The 24,652-nt window shown below is 40.4% G+C and overlaps 1 protein-coding gene across 1 annotated transcript in view; it reads left to right on the forward strand.

Moving 5' to 3' along the window:
• EFHC2 (EF-hand domain containing 2) overlaps positions 1-24,652 on the forward strand; it is a 185,972-nt gene that overhangs the window by 96,017 nt on the left and 65,303 nt on the right. The window contains exons 8-11 of the mRNA XM_062183581.1: positions 4,230-4,395; positions 12,237-12,379; positions 15,997-16,193; positions 19,214-19,344. Of these exons, the coding sequence (XP_062039565.1) occupies positions 4,230-4,395; positions 12,237-12,379; positions 15,997-16,193; positions 19,214-19,344 (637 nt within the window). The remainder of the gene's footprint in view (positions 1-4,229; positions 4,396-12,236; positions 12,380-15,996; positions 16,194-19,213; positions 19,345-24,652) is intronic.

The raw sequence follows: 24,652 nt of genomic DNA on the forward strand, positions 1-24,652 counted from the left end.
AGGTTCCAAAACATCATACAAGTTCAGCATTTGGTTGATCTTTGTCAACTTGATTTTGAGAATCTAAAATTAGCATTTGAGAAAACGACTGTCATTGTTAGTGTCTTAGGGCTTCTGTAGGGAATTTTCTGAGGCAGTGTAAATCCCTTAGTTCACTCCAAATCTAGCTGTCCTGGGTAAATGTATCCACTTCAAATGCCCTGTGGTTCATTTCTACTTAGTTCTAGTGCTGTTTTTTCTATTTTCTCCTTTTATTCATGCTGCAGATTTATTGTATTACATAAAAATGTAGTTTTGTGCCTTTATAGCTAATATAACATGAGCATTATGCATTTAAACAGAAAATTAGGCAAATGCAAAATTATGATGCATTTCATAGTCACATTGACTTTTTATATTTCCCATAACATGTGTTAAAATATCTCATTTAGCAGACACTATTATTACACAACATTTCTTGAGTTTTGACAGTGTTCTTAATGTAATTAATGAGTAGAACTTATGATGGGGTGAGGGGAATGAATCAGTATTCTCAGATAATCTTTACATTTACTTTTTCTGTTTCTAGATAAGGTTAAGTTAATATTTGTTAGCTACAGTTATCTTGGGCATTTTTATTTTGTTTATAATTCATCTGATCTAGAAATTTGTAAGAGTGACCAAATTTTATGCATTATGTTTTGGTATCCTTGCAGCCCACACCAGAACAAGGTCTCATCAGTGACTGTGGTCTTGTCAGTAATTGTGGTCACATTTCCTCCTTTGTCAGTATTTGTGGTCAGTAGAATGCCTGGGTATCTCCATTGTGCAGCTTACAGGAGGGAGCAAAGTGCCAGCAACACAGTAGAGCCTTCCATAGCAGGAAGATTTCTAATGCAGAATGCATCTGTGGTGCTTTAATGCCTTCTCCTACCAAATGATACCTCAACACGTTCGTAGTGGGGAAAAATGGCAGACTGAGAAGGAGTCAGCCATAGTCCCAAGGAAGGTGCATGGGTTACCTTTCCTTTATATGGATGAAGAGGGTTTGATAGAATTCCATGAGACATTTGAGATCCTGTAAAAACTTGGCCTGACTCTTTAAAAGAATGAGATTCTTTGGTGCATTTAAAGATTCCAAGGAGAAAGCAATCCCATAGATTTCTTCTGCATTATAGTCCAGTGTGACCGTTCTTCCATGAGGCAGCTATGGCCCTGGCTTGTCTACTGGGCCATGGCATGTGACTCCCTCATTATTCGATGTGGAGGATTCCTAAGGATTTTGTAGTTCTAATATATTATTCACTAATTATTTGACACTAAAATGAGCATTTCACCAAATGGACCTTGAGTATAAGCAGAGGTAGATTTACCTTGAAGCTAATGAATCTCTTAACCTTTGGGGTTCTTCCTTTGCAGGCATCCCAATCCAAGATCCTGGCCCAATTTTGTCTTAATAATTTGGCATTATTTGTCTTGAAGAGCTTCTTCCAAATTACATAAGCTTTGGGCTTTCTAAAACCTATCTGGATGCATTTCTGGATTACTAGCACATAAGAGATGAACTTTGAAGTAATTGAAGGCTTTTCTCAGTAATGCTTCCAGCTGAGATGGTGAATAGAAAATCACCATGAAGGAGCATTAAGTCTCCTTTTTAAGGTTAATCATCTCAGTGCAAATTTTTGGAATCTAGTCAATCATGAATAGGCATTCAGTATATATTTTTACAAGTCACTTGGAATTAGAGGAATCAGACCTTTTGAAAGATAAGTCTCAAGATCTAACATAGCACCAGTTTAAGAAGACATTTAGAAAATGCTTTGTACAATAATGTCTGATTTTTCACTTATTCACCAAATATTCTGAACACCTGAAACATGCAGGATGATGGGATGATAGGAAACTTGTCATTCAGGTATGAGTCCAAAGCTTTGTGAATGCATGGGAATTATTCAGAAAAATGTGATTTAAAGTTGGATCTTGATCCAGGGTTTCCAAAAAAAAATATTTATGGTGTTATGAAAGTCAGTTGTGATGGAGTGGAACAGTTCTTAGCTTTTATACACTAGATGGCACTGTGGGTGCAGAGGAAAGCTCTAAATTAGTTCTTTTGTTACTTAAATCTGTTGTAAACACTGTGTTACAAAACCTGTAATTTGGGGAGGAGGTATAGAATGCATTCTTAATTACTTTGGGATTCAATATGTGCCCTCTGTGGGTTAGACTGCTTAGATTAGTATGTTGAGATGTATGTATATGTTCCCTGGTGTAGGAAACTGCTCATGCTCCAATTTCCTAATAATCAAATAGCTCTCCTGCCATCTCTATGGTCTTCCATTTGAAAAGAAGGTACCAAACAGTGGTATGTTTGATGTAGTAGTTAACTGTGGTGGAGTCTACTGCATTTCTGCCTAATTCCAAAATTTGAACTTTCCTCTTTATCACCAAGACTTCTCTTTAATCACTACAAAAATAGCAGTAGGAAAGGCTCATAAGTTACTTCTGTACTAGCAGACTGTCTGCTCCTTTCACTGGGCCAATGAGAAATGCTTTTTAAAAACATTTTATTTATTTACATGAAAAGCGCACATGCGCGTGCATACTCCCCCCCCCCCCCCCACAGTTCTCATTTGCTGGTTCACTCCCCATATTCCTGCAATAGCCAAGCCTGAAGCCAGGAGCTAGGAACTCAATGCCAGTCAACCATTTGTCACAGGAACCCAATTACTTGAGCCATCGTTGATGCCTTCCAGAATCCACATTTACAGAAAGCTGGAGTCAGGAACCAGAGCTAGGTATCAAACTCAGATACCCTGATGTGGGACATGTGGCCCTAATCAACATCTTAGCTGCTAGTTAAACCCCCACTCTCAATGAGAAATATTTGATGATATTTTCTTTTTCAACATGTCTGTCAGGAGCAGTGTTAGTGAAGATGGAATAAAACTCTTTAGGGAATTATGCTTGAGAAAAATTCACATACAGGGTGCTAGGGAGTCTAAGGAAAGCTGAAAATTCTTTCAAATCAGAATTGGGAGTGGACTCAAACCCTTAGCCTTTTGATCAGTCAATAAAAGAGCAAACAAACCTTTCCATTTTAAGAGGTTATCTTAGATAACAAATTGGTACATATCTTCTCCTACAAAAGTATGCGCTACAGTTTGTACTCTTCCTTCTACATTGACAGTAGGAAAGGAAATCTTTACCTATGTGGAACTCCTTTCATTCACGAATGCAAACACCCAAGACAAACTTAAACTTGGGATTGGTTTTGTTTCTTTTAGGAAAGATCGTGGCACCTTCTTATTTTGGAAGGGGCAGATACAGTGACTTTGATAGCTCAGGTGAATATGTTATCTGCTCTGGAATGCATAGCTGCTTCCCAGAGATTGCACAGCCTCACAAATGAGTATGTGAAAGCTCCTGAGCTATTATAAGTATGTCCACGGCTTTCTCTCCACTTCTTCCTCACTGGTAAGAAGCAAGTAAGTAAATCAGTATTGACCATCTAGCACTCTCTTTGAGAGAGTGGGCAGTTGGCTGTTTTGAAAGTTTATTTTGTTTTCTTGGGTTTTTTGTTTAGTTTGTTTTATGCTTTATCATATTTGCATACAATTGCTATCTTTTCTTGGGTGGTAGTAACAAGAGTGAACTGTAACAGTGGCTGGTGAGAAGAAAGAAGTTTTGGTTTTGTTTATTTTTGAACTAGATGGTGAAGTGCCATGGCCTAGACTAAAAAGAGAGGCAAAGGAGGGGGCTAAAAATATGGATAAGGAGGAGGAGGTGGCATATGGAGAAGGGGAAAGGTGAAATAGTCAGGAGCCAGTCTTGTTTGGAAAAGAATTTTATTAGTGAGTGTTGACTGAAGATAGGAGAGGGCTAAATTACAGGTTAAAATATGGAATGGGTGGCATAAAGTTTCAAGTTTGAATTTTCATATCGTTGGAAAAATCAGAGAACAAAAAATATTCAGAAATAAGGATGTGATGACAAAAGATAGATGTTTACTTATTTGACATAGATTCTTTTTTTTCTTTTGAACCAATGGTGATTATTAAGTGATTTTTGTGGTTTTTGTAAACATGATTGAAACCTATTCTCACAGGCTCTTGCTGTGTTTTGTTTGAAAGAGTTTAAAATAGTCTACAAAGATCTCCATGTTCATCTCAAAATCATAACAAACCTTTCAAAACAGCCCTAATCAGAGCAAAAAAAATATTGATGTTTTGTTTGCATTTGTTTTGTTATAGAGAACATTACCTCGATTTCCTGTGAGCCTCCTCCTGTTCCAAAAATAGAAAGGAAATATCCACCTTATACTGGCTTTGGTTCTGAAGAGGATTCTCTCCGTTCTTGCATAGGCCTCATCGCCACACCTCATCAGAAAAACTTGAAGCAGTCATTGGAAGAAGACAGGTGCTTGAAGGAACCATGATTCTAGTTTGATCTTTCACTGATGTTGTGGGGTTTCTAACGTAGTTCTTGTGATGAAACAGATGTCACACAGCTCATCTAATTTCCAGTCCAGGAACATGTTAGAGTTTTTATTGAAGCTGATTAGCATGCAAATCTTCTAACAGGTTCTTACTTGAGTGCTTATTTTCATGTGTTACCTAAAGGATCCATATTATCCTCACTCAGTGTTGCCTCTCTGTATCTATCTGTCTCCTGAAGGTGGTCCCTGGAAATGATGTAGAGTAGGGGTCAGCAGACTTCCCTTAAAGGGTCAGATTGTAAATATTTTTGGCTTTGTGGGCCATACGGGCCCTGTCACAATCACTCAGATCTGCTGTTGTAGCGTGAAAGCAGCCATAGACGGAATATAAACACATGTGTGACTGTGTTCCAATAAAACCTTTTTTTAGGGATACTGACATTTGAATTTCATATAATTTTAACATATCACAAGATATTATCCTTTTTATTTTTTTCAGTCACTTAAAAATGTAAAAGCCACTCTTAGCTCAATGGCTATACAAACATAGGTGGCTAGCTGGATTTGGCCCCATGGGCTGTGGTTTGCCAACCTCTACCATAGAAATTTCAATGATTTATAAGTGTTTTTTCAAAATGTTATTTGGCAATTAATGTTGTAGTTTTCATTTGAGTGGTTCAGTTGAGTTCATTATCCATAGATTGCCTACATGGGTGAATATGATTTTAGAAGATGGACTTTCAAAAATATTCCAATATATGTGAGGAAAAGAATCTGCTCCTGATTCTAGGATGTGGGGACTGCCCATAGATATTTTTTTGCCTTTGCAGGGAGAACAGGCCCTGGAGAAAGAAGTTGGGGGAAAAGTGGTAGAGAATTGTCATAGATGCTTGAATAGGATGTAGGCTAAAAATTGCAGTCCTATGAGAAGGAAATAACTGGTTAGGAGATCCTGGGGAGAAACAGCGTAAAGTGAATGTATAGTAAAACTAGAAGTAGGAGACAAAAAAGACAGCATCCTGAATTTGATCAAATTGAATGAAATCAGAAGCTGTTATAGAACATTTGAAGGAAAAAGAATAATATTTGTGCTATCTATGAAAAAATGATGAAAATCTCTTAATAAGAATTTTACGGGATATCTCATGGTCTGTCTTTGCCATGACATGATGTCCTCTGTCCTTCGAGAAATATCTTTTGTTTTTAAAGACTTTAGAGTTTAAGTTTTAGGACTGATGCTACTCTACATGTGGTACCCATACTTAGTATAAATGCTAATTCTTGTGCCTCCCCTCCCAGACCCACTGAGACAGAAGCTCAAGGGGTAGGGCCCAGCATTCTGTTTTCTCACAGCCCCTGCAGGGGATTCTGAGGCATATTGGTATTTGAGAAGCACTGATTTTGATCATGTAAGAGGTACACCAACTTACACTCCATCCTCTCTTATCAATAACAGTGTTTACCGTGCAGTTCCCAGGGTAGGGCTTTGGATAGACACTTTTCACTTACTGCTGTTTTTAAGGGCAGCCACCGGAAGGAGGTGTGCAGAAAGAATGCCCCTATTGTAAAAGGAAAGGAAAGTTTTCTTACAAGTAAACAAGAAGAAATATTATCCAGGGTGTTGCTTCTGGAACCCAGGGGAGAGCAGTTCTTTGTGGACAGTTGACTTAATCTCCCTGTCTACACTATGTAAACTTGCCCAAAGAACCTTGACTGTAGATAGTGTTCTATATTCTTGTTATGCTGTCATGGCTGAAGGATGGTGGTATAGGCACAAATGCCTCAATAAATTTCTTTTTGTCCACTGATCATTCTGTGCCAGGAATACACCTCTCTCAAGCTCCTCCTACATAGTGACCTTGTTTCCATAGTAACTGGTACATTCCGCTGGAGACTTATACATGAGTTTGACTAACCCAAGGTTTTAAAACTGTGTGAGCCTAAGGAAGATGACCTCACAAAGCACACAAAGAATAGTTTGCTAATACAAACAAGAAAAAAGATGAATTGAGACATAAAATTATCCATGACAGTTGATTCTGTATATTGCTATTCAAAAATTTACCAGGTGCTACTGTTCTTATGAAGTTAATACTGATCTGCTATGAACTGTTATAGATAATAGTTTCAAATTAAAGCATGTGAAGTTTTTTTTTTAAAGATTTTTATTTATTTATTTGAGAGGTAGTGTTAGAGACAGTGAAAAGGAGAGAGAAAGGGGTCTTCCATCCACTGGTTCACTCCCCAAATGGCTGCAACAGCCAGAGCTGGGCTGATCCAAAGCCATGAGCTAGGAGCCTCCTCCAGGTCTCCCATGTGGGCACAGGAGCCCAAGCATTTGGGCCATCTTCCACTGCTTTCCCATGCCATAGCAGGAAGCTAGATTGAAAGAGGAGCACCCAGGACTAGAATCGGAGCCCATATGGGATGTCAGGCACCTCAGGTAGAGGATTAACCTACTGCACCGCAGCACTAGCCCGTTTTTTTTATTGCCCCCCCCCCCCCCCAATGGACTTGAAGATCTTTATTGTCTGGGTAAACATCACTGTGGTGATCTGGTAGGCAAATTGTGTAGTCTGACTTACAAGAACCTCACTTCATCAGGCTGAATTAATTACTTCATTCTCTGTATACTCATGATATTCTGCTGACCATACCTCTAACAATAATATTACTATGAATAATAAGTAATTATTGGTTACTGTGTGTTAACTACTTTGTAACACTTGATATCATTTAATTCTAAAAGCAACCTTGGAAAGTAAATAATATTATTGCATCTATTCTTTATATGAGGAGACTAAGAGTCAGACTGTACAACTTGCCCAAGTTCACACAACTAGTTTCTATGAAAATAGGAGTTGAATCCAGGGAAATCTGACTTCTGGAATTCACCTTTCTTGCTACAGATTCTGTACTTATCACAGTTCATGGTGATTACTTATATTTATGTAATTTTTGGGTTCCCCTAGACCAAGAGTTCCCTGAGGAATTTATTGCGTCCCCTTAAAGTTTGTGCAGTACTGCCTACATACCTGGGATCCAATAAAATTTTTGTTTAATAAGAGAAACAATGGCTGAATAAAGGAGTACAATAAATAGAATAAGAATTCACTCATCCAGTTCATACTGATGGATAGAAGAGACAGATGACTTCCCACTAGGAAAGTTATCCCAGACACATGCTATTCGTAACCATATAGCATTCATATATTCATGATTTTATCTTAATGTACTGCTTGTTTCAGGTATTGTTCATCTGCTCTCTCTCAGCCATTTGTTCTCTCTTTTAAACTTCTTCCCATCAATAAACATAAGCCTTCATGTGTCTTCTAACCATGAGACTTTACAGCTCTAGCTATTTTTGAGGGTTTTTTTTTAAGTAGGTGTGTAGCCCTGAGTTAGCCATTCATTTTCTTAGTCGACAAATATTTCCTGATTACCTGCTGTGTGCTTGGGATACATCAGTGAATAAAACAGACCAAAGTCCTCCCTAATATAACTTAGGTTCTAGTTGCAGGAGGGAGACAATAAATGAGGAAGATAATGCCTAAGTGTATTGTGTAGTATATAGAAGGTGTAAAGCACCATGGGGAAAATAAAGAAGGTATTAAGTTGCTGTGACAAGAATAAAGGGAGTATAGGGCCAAGAAATATTTGTGGTTGTGATTTTAAATAGTGTGGTTTGGCTATACCTTACTGAGGAGAAGAAATGCATTCTAGGCAGAAGGAACAATTGGTGTAAAGGCCCTGAGCAAGAAGCATGCTCAGGATGTGCCAGAATGATCCAGGAGGCCAACACTGAATAGAGTAGATGAGTAAAGGGTGGAGTACCCAGAGGCGAGGTAAGAGAGGTGTATTGGTCCATTTTCTGTTGTTATAACAAAGTACCTGAGGCTGAATAACGTATAAAGAAAAGTGGTTTATTTAGCTCACAGTTTTGAAGTCTGCCAAGTCTAAAATTTGGTGGCTTCATTCTTTTGGCCTCTGGCGAGGGCCCTCTGACTGTATCACATCACAGTGGAGGGCATCATGGTGAGCCCAGAAGCCAGAGAGTCAGGAAAGGTCAGTCTCACCTTTGCGACAACTCTCTTAAGCACTAGCTCGGTGCTATATTAATCCTTTCCAAGGGACACTACCTACAGTGATCTAATTACCTGCCACTAGGCCCAGCCTCTTAAAGGTTCTAGCACCTTTTCCATTGCCACACTTAGGCCCAAGCTTCTAACACGTAAGCCTTTGAGGGACACACCACCTCCAAACCATAGCAAGAGGTAATGGAGGAAATCAGAGACTCTTAAGACTTTGATAAGGGGAGCCAGTGGGAGATTTAAGTAGAGAAGTGACTTGATCCCATTTACATGTTAAAAGAATCACTCCAATGCAGTGTTGAGAATAAGCTGTACAAGGGCAATGGTGAAAGTAGAGACCAGTTAAGAGGCTACTGTGATAGCTCAAGAGAACAGCTAAATGAATAAATCTATGTAGTGCTAACATAGGTGCAACATTATGGCTGGTTCAGGAGGTATGTGTAGGTGGCCGGCTGGCAGGGCAGAGTGTTGGGATACAAAGAGTGTTCAGAGAAGTCTGATAATTATCTTAGTAGTCAGGGAAACAGATTAAGACTCAATATTTCTCAAGGTGTGCCCTGGGGATAACCTCATCAGAATCTCCTGGGGGTGCTTATTAACAATGCAGGTTTCTGGGAAGGCAAGCTAACTACTGAGTGTGTATGTCTGGATGGGAGTAGGACTCTGGATTCTATATACTTAACAAGCTCCCCAGGGGACTTTTATACATAGTAAAATTTGTGAACTTCTGGTCTAAAGACTTTTTTTAAAGATTCATTTGTCTTGAAATTCAGAGTTAGAGAGAGGGAGAGACACAGAGAGATCTTCCATCCGCTGATTTACTCCCCAGATGGCTACAACAGCCAGCTCTGGGCCTGATTGTAGCCATGAGCCAGGATCTTCATCCAAGTGTCCCAGTTGTGTGGCAGGGGTCCAAGTACTTGAGTCATCTTCTGCATCTTTTTTTTTTTTTTGACAGAGTTATAGATAGTGAGAGAGAGACGGAGAGAAAGGTCTTCCTTCCATTGGTTCACTCCCCTAATGGCTACTATGTTGGGCCATGCTCCTGGGCCACAGCAGAGAGCTGGACTGGAAGAAGAGCAACCAGGACTAGTACCCAGCACCCCAACTGGGACTAGAACCCAGAGTGCCAACACTACACGCAGAGGATTAGCCAAGTGAGCCGCGGTGCTGGCCCATCTTCTGCGTCTTTTCCCAGGTCATTAGCAGGGAGCTGGATCAGAAGTGGAGCAGCCAGGACATGAACCAGCACCCATATGGGATGCCTACATTGCAGGCACAATTCTGGCCCCTAATAGATTTTATTGAGTAGAATTAGGTGGGAAAAATAGCATATTGGACATGTGAAAAATCAACACAGTGTACATGATTATGAATTTTGAGAAACTTATTTATTTGAAAGAATGGCAGAGAGGTCTTGCATTTGCTGGTTCATTCCCCAAATGCTGCAACAGCCAGGGTTGAGCCAGGCTGAAACCAAGAACTCCATTGTAATCTCCCACATGGGTGAAAGGGGCCCCAGTACTTGGACATCTTCTGCTGCCTTTTAAGCTCATAAGCAGGAAGCTGTATCAGAAGCAGAGAAGCCAGGGCTCAAACTGGCACTCCAGTATGGGATGCAGGCATTCCAAACAGTGGCTTAACCTGCTGTGCCACGGTGTCAGCCCTATGAATTTATTTATTTATTTACTTTTAAAGATGTATTTGTTTGAAAGGCAGAGTGACAGGGAGAGAGAAAGAGATCTTCCCACCCATTGGTTCATTTCTCAAGTATCCACAATAGCCAGGATTGGGCTATATCAAGGCCAGGAGCCTGGAACTTCATCGGGGGCACCCGAGTACTCGCGCCATTATCTTCTGCCTCCCAGAATGTATTAGTGGGAAGCTGAATCAGAAGTAGAGTAGCCAGAACTTGAACTGGCACTCCAGTATGGGTTGCAGACATTCTAAGGGGTCGCTTAACCAGCTGTGCCATAACACTAGCCCACTTATAAATATATGTAAATTCTAGGCAGTTACCCTTACTGTAGTATTCATTTGCCATGAAATTAGACCTCATTTATTGTTTCAGTGATATTTCAGAATTCAGAATAGTTCTTTCATGAGAGGGGTTTACTGAATCTATTTGTTACTTCTAAATCCAGTCATGTACCAGAGAAGTAAGTTGGCATGCTTCATGAGGTTCACTTGAAGCCTGAAGCTACACACTGAAAACTAGGTACTAAGAAACTAAACCTGTGGCCATCTGACTCTTTTGCCCAAATTGCCCTGAGACTAGCCTTCTAAACCCACAAGCTGGGAATCTTGGTGCCATGCAGTCAGAGAAAGGGGCACAGACAAAGGTACTTTCTGTCTCTGCAAGTCAGAAATACTTTGTTTTTTATTGTCTGAACACGAGGAAAGGATGGATTTCACATAAGAGAGTCTACAAGTGAGGACTTCTCTGCTTAGAGTTATGACAGGTCATGGTTTATTGGGGTAATGGTTTTTAATTTTTTAAAGATTTATTTATTTATTTGAAAGGCTGAGTTACAGAGAGAGAGGGAGAGGCAGAATGATCTTCCATCCATTGGTTCATTCCCCAAATGGCTTCAATGGCTGAGGCAGGGCCAGACCAAAGCCAGGAGCTTCCTCTGGGTCTCCCATGTGGTTGATGAGGTCCCAAGTATTTGATCCATATTCGGCTACTTCCCAGGTGCATTAGCAGGGAACTGGATCAGAAGTGGAGCAGCTGGGACTCCAAGCAGAGCTCAGATAGGATGCTGAAGTCGCAAGCCATGGCTTAACCTGCTGTGCCGCAAAGTCGGTTCCTGGGGTAATGGTTTTGATCATCATAGACACAAGGATTTACTGTTTGTTATGTTAGGAGGTCTACCTTTCACTAGCTGATGTCTGCAGACATGCCTCTGCTCACAGATCAGAAGTTAATTTCTTCAGAGACTAGGCAATCAACTTTGGGAACATTTCATTCTAGAATTTGATGCATTTCAACCCTCTAGACTATTCATGCGTAGAATGCTAAGTATAAATTCCAGTTTATATGGATCTTGTAACAACTTTCTACAAACATTTACTGAGTACTTACAACATAAAACGTGTTATATTAGATAACAGATAATAAGACACAGTCCTTTGTCTCTGGAAAGTAGACCCACAGTGGCTGCTTACCATATAGATAAGAAGTGCTATATAAAAAAGAGACAGGTCTGTAATACTTATTGTAGCATTTAAAAGAGAAAAGTTAATTTTTGCCCTGAAGGGGATGCTGGGAATCTGGAGTAGGGAATCAGATGGGCAGGAGACAGCAGGTGGTGAAACAGGGAGGTGCCCCCAGGCATGGCCTCTGGATTGCTTCAACCACAGGACTAGTTGCTTGTGTTTCTCTCTGACAGGATTATGATGGCTGCTGATCAGCCAATGATTAGACACCAACCAGTTAATGCTGCTGCTTTGAGCAGTGTGCTAATGACATTTGTTTTGGGTAAAATTTCTCAATGTGTTATCCAGAACATACAAAGAATAAGGGTTATTTTCATATATTGTGAAAATCTCTCTACATTTAGATTTAGAACCTTGAAAAGAACATGGTAGAGCTCTTTCACTTTGGAAAATTTATGCTACGATATTAAAATGCTAGAATAGCTTTTACAAGCTTTTTTTTTTTTTTTACTTACATATTACGTGGAAGTCTACTTGTCTAATTCTGTAACCTTCGTTTTCCTTCCATTTAGCTATGGCAACATAAGCAATAAACTCCGTTTTTTTGCAAAACTAGTCACAGAAAAAAGTCTTGAAAAGGACAGGACATTTGTTATTACATATTATCTTGATGATGACACCATTTCAGTGTTCGAACCTATAGGGAGAAATTCAGGTAAGAGACATCTCTCTCATAGCATTTTCCTCGGAACATTGAACTGTCTCTTCATTTTTAAAATTGGGAATATGATCTGATTTTGTAGCCTCAATGATGTACAGTAGTGACTTCCTTTTTGTTTGTTTTTGTTCTATTTTAAACCCATAGAGATCTTTTTATATAGGTTTCTTAAATGAGAACCTCAAAATATAAAATGATAAAGGAAGAATAGCTGTGGTTGGTTCATGGATGGGGGACCCAGAAAAATCTCTATGTTCTTATTTAGTTTTATTATTTATTTCCATCTACTTGAAAGAGCCAGAAAAAGAGAGAGAGAGAGAGAAATGGTTGATTTCTATCCACTGGTTCACTCCTCAAATGCCCACAACAGCCAGGGCTGGGCCAAGCTGAATCCAGAAGCTTGTAACTCCATCCAGGTCTCCCAGGTGGGTAATGGGAGCCTGAGCACCACAGCCATCTTGTACTGTCTCCCAGGGTGCAGTAGCAGGAATCTGGATTGAAAGTAGAGGTAATGGCTGGTGCTGCAGCTCACTAGGCTAATCCTCTGCCTGCGGCGCTGGCACCCAGGGTTCTAATCCCGGTTGGGGTGCCGGATTCTGTCCCAGTTGCTCCTCTTCCAGTCCAGCTCTCTGCTGCGGCCTGGGAGTGCAATGGAGGATGGCCCAGGTGCTTGGGTCCTGCACCCACATGGGAGACCAGGAGAAGCACCTGGCTCCTGGCTTCAGATCAGTGCAGCGTGCCGGCTGCAACACGCCAGCCATGGCGGCCACTTTGGGGGTGAACCAACGGAAAAAGGAAGACCTTTCTCTCTCTCTCTCTCACTGTCTAGCTCTGCTTGTCAAAAAATAAAAAATAAAAAAAAGAAATAAAAAGAAAGTAGAGGTACTGGTACTCAAACCAGCACTCCAGTATGGGATACAAATGTCCCAAATGGCAGCTTAATCCGCTACAACACAATGCCCATTCCTTTTTGCCATTACTCCCTCTTGTTATATGCCCTCTGAGGCACCTCTGTGGAATCCAAGGATATCAAAATCATGGTTTGGCTACCACCACTCCTACTCATACCCAGGAAACCCAGAGGAACTCTATATTCTTGATAGTCCTGCTTACAAAATCTTTGACTGTAAGACAAGAATTCCAGTTATACAGATTTAATCTTTAGGATCTATCTTTCTCTGGCCCTTCTGTCAAGATTTTTTACTAAGGTTCCAGCACTCAGGTCTATGGAATGCCTCTCTGCAGTGTGCTGATACTATGGCCATTGCTAAGGAAAGCAATTAACTAATCAAATTATGGAACTGTCACTTTCTGTTCTTTGTCTCAACATATTTAAAACTTGTATATGTGTGGAAGATGCACATTTGGGAAGAATTACCAATCATGTGCTGGTTAACTGGCTCTTTGAAAAAAATTTAAAGGTCCTGGTTTATACTGTTTGCCAGTTTCCATGGTGTGAATATGCCAATCATGACCAATTTCCAGAAGCCAACAGTTTCAAAACTGGTTTGCAGAATCTCTGAAAATGTAAGTCAACTCCTGTGAGCTACTGTGAGCCACTTAGCATGCCAATAAGTAATGAATAATTTGTACAACTAAGTCAGATTTTGCAGTGTTTTGAATAATAGATCAAATCTTAAAATATAAAATTGAATAGGAATGAATATAAGCCATGCTTGTAATGGTCAAAAAATCAACTCTGTACCATCCTGAATGAGGAAGACATGGCCAGGCAAATTGCAGCATGTGTAAAACAGAAAGGTGTGATGGTGAACAATTACAAATTTACAAGTAATAATGGCAGCCATGGTTGAGTACCTAATATTATCCTTATAAGAATATGACGAGGTAAAATTTCTGTTAGTACAGGTCCTCCATGAAGCAAATCCAAGAAATAATTAAATGTACAAGAGATTCATTAGGACAAATGCTAGAAAGAAGAAATGTGGAAGGAGCCAGAGGAAGGCAGGAGAGCCATCAGACTGCAGAGTGTGTCAGATTCCTGTGAAGGACAGAGGGAAGGAAGAAAGGAAGAGGTCTTAGACTGCAGGGGAATTATACAAAAATTTTGACAAGACCGACGGGGAGTCTTTGAGCTAAAGTTGCTTGTTGGAGGAGCCCTTGTCTTATGGGAATGGGCCTTAATATTTCTGCCTTGCTCAGTCATTTGTTGGCAGCAGCCTGTGGGAAGTGTGACCTCGGCACATGCCCAGGGATGAATTTCGGCACATAGCAGCTGGGGCCTTCCATCAGTTATATTCCCCACAGTAAGCGATCTGAGTGGTACATTTGCATGTCACCCATACAGGTTTTTTTTGTTTGTTTTATTTAAGAGGCAGAGAGACACAGGGAGAGACACAGGGAGAAAGGGGGTGGGGGAGGGAGGGAGAGAGAGAGAGAGAGAGAGAGAGAGAGAGAGAGAGAGAGAGATGGAGAGCTCTTATCCACTGGTTCACTTCCTAAATGCCCACAATGGCTGGGGTTGTACCAGGCAAAAGTTAGGAGCTGGTAACTCAATCTGGGTGTCCCACATGGGTGGCAAGGGAGCCAACTACTAAAGCCATCATCTGCTACTTCTCAGAGTAAACAATAGCAGGAAGTTTGACCCAGGATTTGAACCAGGCACTCTGATGCAGGATGTGGGCATCCCAAGCAGCATCTTAAGCACTTGGACACCTGCCGCACTCCCCAATTTATTCACATTTCACCAATGAGAATTTACAAAGATTCTGAGAAATCAAAGAACTCCTCAGGATTAAGCAGCAAGTAAGTGGCAGAGCCATGATAGAGTGCAGCTCTATTTGGCTTCAAAGCTTATGTCTTTGCACCACCTAGGGTTTCTCCCTGTGGTAGGAGAGTGACGAAACTGGCAACAGAAGCCCATCCTGGTCTCAGTTTGTATTCACAGGTCTGTAGATTTCAGTCCAGTATCAGAAGGTACTAGACTCCCTTATCCAGCTCTGCTCATTGTTTCCCAAGAGGCCAAAAAATAATGTCTAGTAGAGAACAGCTAAGATGGTGAGAATTCTGGAAAGTAAGAAATATGAGGGATTACTAAAAGAGGCAAAGATATTTTATCTATTAAAAAAAGAGTCAAGAGAACTCAGTTATCTTCAAACACTTAAATAATCTCCTTTATATAAGGGGAACATCTTGCACAGAATCTGTATGTCAGATTAGGCATAACAAATCATCTTGGACAAATCAATGGAAATGAGCACAAGCGAGGGATTTTCTTTTTTTTCTTTTTTCTTTCTTTCTTTTTTTTTTTCAAGCGAGGGATTTTCTAACTGGTACTGTTCAAGCATGCTCTGTGAGTGAGTGTCCTCTTGATGTCCCACATGCCCAGTATGCTGCTGGGCATATGTAGCAGATTCTTGCCAAGTGGATTGGGAAGGGAGGAGAAAGGAAATAAAAGGATGGAATGCCATAACACTCTTTGCTTTAACATACTTACCTAGGAAATGTAATGTCTTCATCCACCATCTCATTCTTCCCTTAAGTGTGGTAAGTTCACAGACAAGTTGTCTAATCTGCATTTGAGGATAAAATAACTGCAAAGGTAAGGCGTATAGGTTCTTTTAAGAATAGAGAACTTTTCTTATTTTCTATAGGGTTTACCGGTGGGCTGTTCTTGAAAAGAAGTCGTGTAAAGAAGCCTGGACAGAAAGTCTTTAAAAGTGAACCATCAGAATATATCAAGTCCGAGGACTTATACATTGGAACCACAGTGAACGTGAATGGCTACCTGTTTATGTTGCTCAATGCTGATGAGTACACCTTAAAATACATGGAGAAGCATTCAGACAGGGTGAATTTACTTTGTATAATTCTTGACTTGCCTCCCAGCCTTCTTCAATGTGTGTTTTTCTTTCTCTATGGTCTTTTTTTGTTGGTCTTGCCACTAGTTTTACATTGTGCATTCACACATGTGGGCATGAATAATGGATCCATGCAACTTGGCCACAGGTCTCATCACAGAGGCCAGGTCCTTGTGTACTCTGTTTATATGCTGGGCTCTCTACTGCTCAGCATCACGGATTCCAGGCACAGGCAGGAGGCAGGCCCAGGGCTGAATCAAGTTTCCTGGGTTTTCTGCTGACACTAACAGTGTTTTCAGAATGAAGTTAAATAACTATAGGAAAGCAAGAAAATCTGGTGCCACACACTGTGCCATCCAGTTAATTGGCAAAGGCCAACAGAGAAGGCTGAGACCTAAACAAACAGAAACCCCAAGGGAATCTGATAGTTGCTGGCATTGCAACTTCCTCTAACAGTGACCACCTAAAGGCCTAAGTCAGAGGTTAAGGAGAGATTGCCAATAGTGAACTCAAAGATTTTTTTATTTGAAATAAGATGAAAAAATTTAAAAAAGGAGATAAGAGAGCATGCTGATGGGCACTATTACTAAATATGCTATTATGTCAGTGCTGATCAGGAAAAAACATATTGATAAAAATCTTTATGTTAAGTGTATCTCATTCAGTGTGCAAACATGTATTTGGCAATCATTGTCTAATATTGAAAAATCTACCTGGAAAAAATTTATTTTAGAAGTCTACCTGTAAGTCATGATACTTAGGTACATTTTTATATATACATATGATACCAATATTGTCTCATTTATGTATAAAATTCTCAGGTTGCTAAGATTGCTAAGTTGCTAAGATTAGTCTCTTGCTGTAGATCCCATCATCTCTGTTAGTTTGGATCCTCTGAGAAGCAGATGCCAAGATAGAACTAGGTGTGTAAGAGATGTATTGGGTGAAATGCCTCTGAAGAATAGAGGAGGAGGCCCACAGATCTGGAGGTTGAAGAGCCTTTAGACTGGGATACAGATCTGACCCCTGTGAAAAGAGAGGGGAGGGATGGAGGGAGGGTAGGGAAAACCTCAGCTGGCAGCCTAGCTCTGAGAAAGTCCCAGGTAGGTCAATAGGGAGCCCCAGAGCAAAGAGTGCCCATCAGAGAGGTCCCACATCAAGCAGGAGAGGGCCAGCTCTAGTGTTGGCACCCTTCCCCCACTTCACCCTGGCCTTTGTGCTCAGTCAATGAGTAAGAACAACCCGGAGAGAGTGTGGCCCTGGCAGGGGCACTGTGTGTGAATCCTGTGTGCATCCGTCTGGAAGGTAAGGCAGCTAGAGGCTGCCAACTAACAATGCTCTTCATTGCAGGGGCTCTTGACAGGAGGCCTGAGCAGTGCCCTTCGTGGCTGCCACACCATCTCTTCACGTGTGGTGTTAGGGATTCAGGTTATCATAAAGCCATGAACCAGTGGCTGTTTGAAAACACTGAAATGAGGCAAGAAGTTTAGTGATCCAGCTGTTAGAGTCTGGAGACCAGCAGGCCTGGCTTGGAACCCTGATGCCACACTTAATAGCTGGGACATTAGGCAGTATCTTCTTTGGGCTTCAGTTTCCTCATCCTTGAAATAGGAATGACAACAATGCCTATTTCATAGAGCTGCTGTGAAGATTAGATATGATTATGTGGCCCACAGCAAGCTCAGTCAGTGTAGCTATTATAAATTTGGGTTCTGTTTTCAAACAGAGGGTGAACCTGTACTTTAATACATCCTGAGGACCCTCGGGATGCCTGGGCTTAAATGTGTTGACTTGTAATAGTGCTAAAGCAGTACGCATTCAGTAGAAACTGGACTTTGAGTACTGAATTTTGATCTTGTCCTGGGCTAGTGCTCTGTGATTAGATCTTTCCTTGTTATGCTGGGCAGTGGCAGCGAGCACAGCTCCCAGTCAGCCTCATGGTTGCTAATCTAAGATGTTTGCTAGATTGGGTATATTAAATGCATTTCCAAGTTCCCATCAGAAGTTGTGTAGCATCTGTATGTAGTTTTGTGTGTGTGTGTGTGCATATACATACACATATATACACACACACATATATATCTTTTAAGATATTAAGGACTTTTCTCCTTTCAGAATGATAAAAGCATGGTAGGACATTATCTGTTATCAGCACCCCAAGTGAAAATTGTATTATTTTAAAACTACTTTTAACAAGGTTATTCTAAGCAGAGAAAGATTAATATACCCTTTAATATCAGTTTGAAGAGTCTTTTCAAAAGAGCTAATAGATCCTATCATGGAAATAGATGAAAGGAAATGCGAAAAAAGCAGAGGGAGTGGGGGCTGCACTCGGTGCCAAACCACCTGGATCATTTTCTGTGGAAGAGAGGCAGCTTTATACTAAATCACCACCAATGTTTTTAGTTTAAAATTTCATCTCCCCATTTTTGGTCTCTTAGCTATAATTATTTACAACCTCATGCTTTCCTGGATTTAATAAGGAGTATTCTTAGTAAGTCAAAAAGCTAATCTCAGGGTAGGAGACAGCTGTACAGGGATGACAGTGCCTGTGTAGATCTTTGACACCTAGCCTTGCTCTGATCAGTGCATCACCTGGTGGCCAGCAATTCCAGGGAGGCCCATTGTGAAGGTCTATAGAAAAGAGAGGTTCATAGATCCAACTTTGAATCCCCGTTCTCTCCATTAGGTTCTCTGAACATACTAGGCCAGTGGCCAAGGGTTACAAGGAGGAGGCTGAAGTGGAAGCAGGGCTTGATTTCTGATCTCTATGACTTGCTGTCCCTCAAGCTCATTTCCCTCAGATCTGAGACCTATGCTAATGTCATCCATTGTCCTAAAGCCTTAACTGAGGTGATACAAAGCTCATCATGTCTTCTTGCTGTTGGGCTGTATGGAAAGACATGTCCAGCTAACTTCAGGTTCACAGTCTCCTTGCTGGCCACAAGAAAGATTTGGCCCCTTGAAATCTCAGGCATATTTAAAATTGTCTTTCATTTCTCTCTTTTAGTTTCCATTTAGCAACCTTGAATTTGCCCTACAAAAGCTGAAAGAACTAGAACCGAGATCCAAAGAGATCAAGCAGGTATTTGCAGCTGCTGACTCTGAACACACGAAGATACTGGATTTTAGTACGTTTAGGTAAGCCATAGTCTACTAGCAATATTCTGTCTTCCCCTCAAGATTGTCCAATGAGCACAAGGAACAGTTTCTTTCCCAGTGCTTTCTAATTAATGAACTACATGCTTTCTATTAGCAATTGGCATTTCTTTGCATTCATATTACTTTGTGGTCAAATTTTGGCCATTAATATCCTAATAAGTTTTATGCATTCACATGTAAGAATGTTTATATGTGGGAACAGGGAGACAGAAATGTAGAAAGTCAGTTAGTGACTTTGTTTTGTGAATCATGGTGTTGAAGGACCGGGGAATGCCAGCAATGGTACATCTAAGTGAGAAAGAAGAAAATGCAACTTAGAGCAACCCTCTGAAAACTGGAGAGACGTCTCTCTAGGAATGCTGTCAAGTTGGAAAAATTAGTAGAAACTTTACTGACTCAGAGAAAAGGGCATATGTGTGCATCTGTGTGCATGTACAAAGGGAGTTCAAAAAGTTCATAGGAAATGGAATTAAAAGATGTTTCATTTGGTACAAAAATTTTTGAAGTACATGAATAATTTTTTCATAATATGCCCCTACATATTTATGGACATGTGTGTATTCTCAGCAAGAAAAAATACAGGAATCCAAGGGAAAATATATCACAGTAGTTAGAAATGCTATAAGAAATCATCAACAGTAGGGATTTTCTCTAAGGTAAAGCTGAATTCTGGGACTATCCAGTGGCTGACCTGGGCAAATTTCCAAAAAGTGAAAACACAGGGAAATTCAAATTCAGGATCTAGTACAATCGTGAGACTTCTTAGCCTAAAAACGTAGTGAATGGGGCGTTCAGGAGAATGTAAATTAAATCATGGATGGGGAGGACAAAGGGGACTTTCTCTTTAGACTGAGAATTCTGGCTGCTGAAAACAATAGTGGCTGGAAGCTGTATAGCAAACGGGTTGATGCAGTCAGGATGTGGGCTGAGAAATGAGGAAGGGAGCCCAGGCAAGGGCTGCAGGGAGCTCTTTTTTGCTTGGTGTCTACAGTTTTGTTGCATCACTACCTGGTGACTTAGGGCCCACCATCAGGCCAGGAGTGTCCTCAGAGCTTGTTTGTTGTTAACAACGCCCTTTTGTGTCTCTAAAATGTTCTTTTCAGAAAAGCAGGCAGAGGACATATTTTTATTGTTTAGAATCCCCAACCTTCTGGGATCAGTAAGGATTTATAGTTCTTGGTTATTGTTCATAGTCATATTCACATATTCATGGTGTTTTAGAAAATAAATGGAGACAGAGTAAAGAGCAAAGAGATATTAGATGTGGGCCAATGGAAAACAGTGGAGGGAAAAACAAGAAATTTCCATCAGAAATGTGGGAGTGGTTTTGTTTTGTTATCTTCTGTCCTCTTATAAAAGCATCTGTTCTCCCAACACTCTTGCAAAGTCTACTGGAAATACCTCATGAGTTTATGGGACTTTTTGGGAAGCACTTAGGCCAAGTGGGAGATCTAAGACCCTCCTTGTATGGTTGGGATAAAGGGCAACCACACTAGAGCAAAATTCCCTATTCCAGGAATTCCTTAGGATGAAAATCGGGCTGGCGCTATGGCGTAGTAGGCTAAGCCTCTGCATGTGGCGCCAGCATCCCATATGGGTGCTGGTTTGTGTCCCAGCTGCTCCTCTTCTGATCCACTTCTCTGTCTATGGTGTGGGAAAGCAGTAGAAGACGACCCAAGTCCTTGGGCCCCTGTACCCATGTGGGAGACCTGGAAGAAGCTCCTGGCTTCGGATCGGCCCAGCTCTGGCCATTGCAGCCATTTGGGAGTGAACCAGTGGATGCAAGACCTTTCTCTCTGTCTTGCCCTCTCTGTAACTCTGCCTCTCAAATAAATAAATCAAATCTTTAAAAAAAAAAGATGAAAATCCTTCAGTTGCCATGATCCTTACAATAAGATCTAAACATTTGACTACAGTGATACAACTCTGTTTATATTTCCAGTGGCGTCACTTCAGCCTTGTCCTTTGGCGTCACTGGCTGTTCTTGTTTTTCAAACACATCAAGCTCTCTCCTACCGCCACGCCTATGTGCATGAAGTTGCCTCTACCTGGAATGCCCTCATTGCTGTTTCTGTTGAGGGCACACTCTGGAACTCATCTCAAATGTCCTCTCCTCATAGGTCTTGCTTTCTCTGACTATCCTGTCTAAAGCAGATCACCCACTGTTTTTCTTTCAGTCCCTCATTGATATTTTTCACAGTACTTAGCACAATTTGTACACATTTGACTTAGATACATGTTTACTTTGCTTGTGTGTGTGTGTGTATGTCTGTGTAAATGAATGTGTGCTTCTGTGTCTTGTCTGATGAGAATATGAGCTTTCTGAGGGCAAAGACCTAGACAATCTTGCTCACTGCAGTGTCCCTGGCACCTAGCTACTGAATGAAATAATGAGCCATTGGAGTTATTCTTCGAGGAGCTAGTGTGGAGGTGGTGGTGTAGTCTCTGTATTAGTGTGTTGTCCATTGCTCTAATGAAATACCTGAGCCTGGGGAGCGTGTAAAGAAAAGAGGTTTATTCAGCTTAGAGTTTTGGAAGTCTGAGGGCATAGTGCTAGCATCAGAGGTAACTCCTGGACTTATCTTTTCTCCCTACCTAGGCTAAGCTCTCAGAGGGCCCAAGCCGGGCTCACCTTTGTGTCTTTCCCAGATCCCTCCAGAACCCAGTAGATCGGTCTTCAGCGAACATAGTGAATTACTACTGCATGGTTTTTTCTTAGACCTCCCATCACCAACTGCAGGGTCAGTAGCTTTCCTGTGAACATCATGTGATAAATTCCTTCTAAGATTTAGAACCTAGAGAAGCTGTTCTCACTTGAAAACCATAATTCCCCCTGAGGGAAGCAGTATAATATAAATATATCAGATCACTTGTTTTGGAGTTGGCAGACCCAGTTCCAAATCTTAGCCCTCTCACTTACCAACTTTGGTGGCCTTGGGTAAGTTGCTAAACAGTTTTTTCCTCTGTTAAACAGGGATAATATGATACCTACTGCATAAGTTGTTATGATGAATACATTTCTACCATATTGAAAGTGCTTCTTTTAGCATCCTGACTAGAACATGGTGGATACTTAGAAAATAGAATACTTCTCCCAGTAGTTACAACCTGATGTCATTGACCATAGTAATAGGAATCTGTACCTTGTTTGTGGTATTTCAGTAGGGTATATATTTATCTGTGATGTGGCCATTCAAAATATTCTTCAATAAATGAGATTGAAAGAGAAACTCTTTAAAAACTTGGTAGATCATGAAGATGGAAAACAAACATTTTTGTTGGTGGATCTAAGTTAGGAAACAATGTCATCTGCCCTGTTACTGTCCTCTTATTTAAGAAAGCAGATTGTAAACTTAGTGATTACTAATGGGACCAGTCTCATCCTGGTTTATGTAGGGCACTTATCTCTCCCTTCATATGATTTTGCTCTATCTTTATTTGGATTACTCTGTGTATGTTGTTATTGGTGTTTTATTATAAGCCACCTAACATCTTTTAAGGAAGCCACCAGTCTGTGACTATGAATACAAGCAAAAACAAACAAGCAAACAAATTTCAGAAGTTTTCAAACATAAGCCCTTATTATGAATTAACTAGATACTTTGACTGTTCATTGTATAGTATGTCTTCAAGATGTAAATCTCACCATGTACTTTGGAAAACAACATGTGAACCTCCCTAAAAGCATTAAATATAAATAATGTGGTATTGTAGAAAGAATGCTGGTCTGGGAATTCAAAAGATGGAGATCTTTGATTTGATTCTGTCACTGCCTGGTGGTGGTGTTTGTATTGGTTGGGCTTGGTTTTAAAAAGCAAAATCCTTCCTGGCTAAACAGAAAAGGAATTTATTAGAAGGATCCTGAGTGGTTCACAGGATCTTTGTTAGGACTGGAGAAACAAGCTTGAGGCTGAACTTCAGGAACAGTGCCCAGAACTGGGCCGTAGAACTTATCTGATGAGAAAATAACCTCTGTTACGACTACTGTCACCCACGACCCATTGCTACACTTGCATTGCTACCAAGAACTCAGTTTTACCCTAGCCATCACTACCATCGATTTGGGCGATTTTGTATCCTTTGCCTCATGAAAGATGGATGCCTCTGACACCAAGCATGACCCACAACAACCTGGTTTTCTCTTGTCAGTCCCTTCTCAATCAAGGTCCGATACGAACTGCCATGATTGGTGGAGCCTGAGTCATCTGTATGTTTCTAACTGCAAAGAAGGCTGGGAAATTGAGTTCTGACTTCCATGTTGTAGTTGCAGAGAATATAATGTAGGCGTTTCCCCAAATACAAAAGGATGATTTAAAAGGTACCCTTTTGACAAAGTTTCAGTTAGGATGAATAAATTCTGGAGATCTTTTGTGCAGCATGCTAACTTAGTTAATGATAATGTGTTATTGAAAATTGCTAAGACAGATGTTAAATGATCTGACTATAAAGAATGATAAGCATGCAAGATGATGAATATCTTAATTAGCTGGATTTAATCATACATATATCAAAACATCATGTTGTATACCATAAATATGTATAATTTTTGTCAGTTACATTTTAGTAACACTATGGGGGGAATAAACTAAATAAAAGGAACCATTTTCATTTGCAATGAATATTGCAGAGATAGCAAACCCAGACCAATATGAGCCAGAGAGCACAAATGAGGGACATGAGGCACTAAATTCCTTGTTTGTAACCAACCCGAGCAAAACACCTACCTAGTTTTAAGTACTGTTTTGACCCACCAAGCATCTAAACAATTTGGTACAAAGCCCTTTGCTATACTTGGCTACTTTTGCAATCTTTGACAAACCTTAATTGCCTTCAGTAAAGTATTGGGTTAGATGCAAATTTACAGATTGAAAGCTGACAATTGAATTGTTTATTTAGTACCTCTTAGAAAATAGAAACTAAGCCTATGTTTCCCCTATGGCGATACTCATTTGGGGGTGAGTGGCACCTGTCTTCTTTAGATCCAGCCTGTTCTCTGCATTTCTTTCCAGTCTCCACTGTTCCTTATTGTCTTACACCATTTATCTTACCTGCCTACTCCAATAAGTTCTTCTCTAGGTAACCCTTGGGTTACGTCATTAAAATGTTCCTTCCAGCCATAAAATTCCTTTATTTTGTTATCTTAATTGCTGTATAAGTAATCATTTATAAATCACTGTAGAAATAACATGAGACATAGAACTGAAGACCGATTTTTAAATTAGAAACCAATTATGTTTGTGTACCTAGAAAATCCAGAAGAATCTGTTTTAAAATGATTAGAACCATT

This window comes from Lepus europaeus, chromosome X (genome assembly GCF_033115175.1).
Source record: "Lepus europaeus isolate LE1 chromosome X, mLepTim1.pri, whole genome shotgun sequence".
NCBI classification, from domain to species: Eukaryota; Metazoa; Chordata; class Mammalia; order Lagomorpha; family Leporidae; genus Lepus; species Lepus europaeus.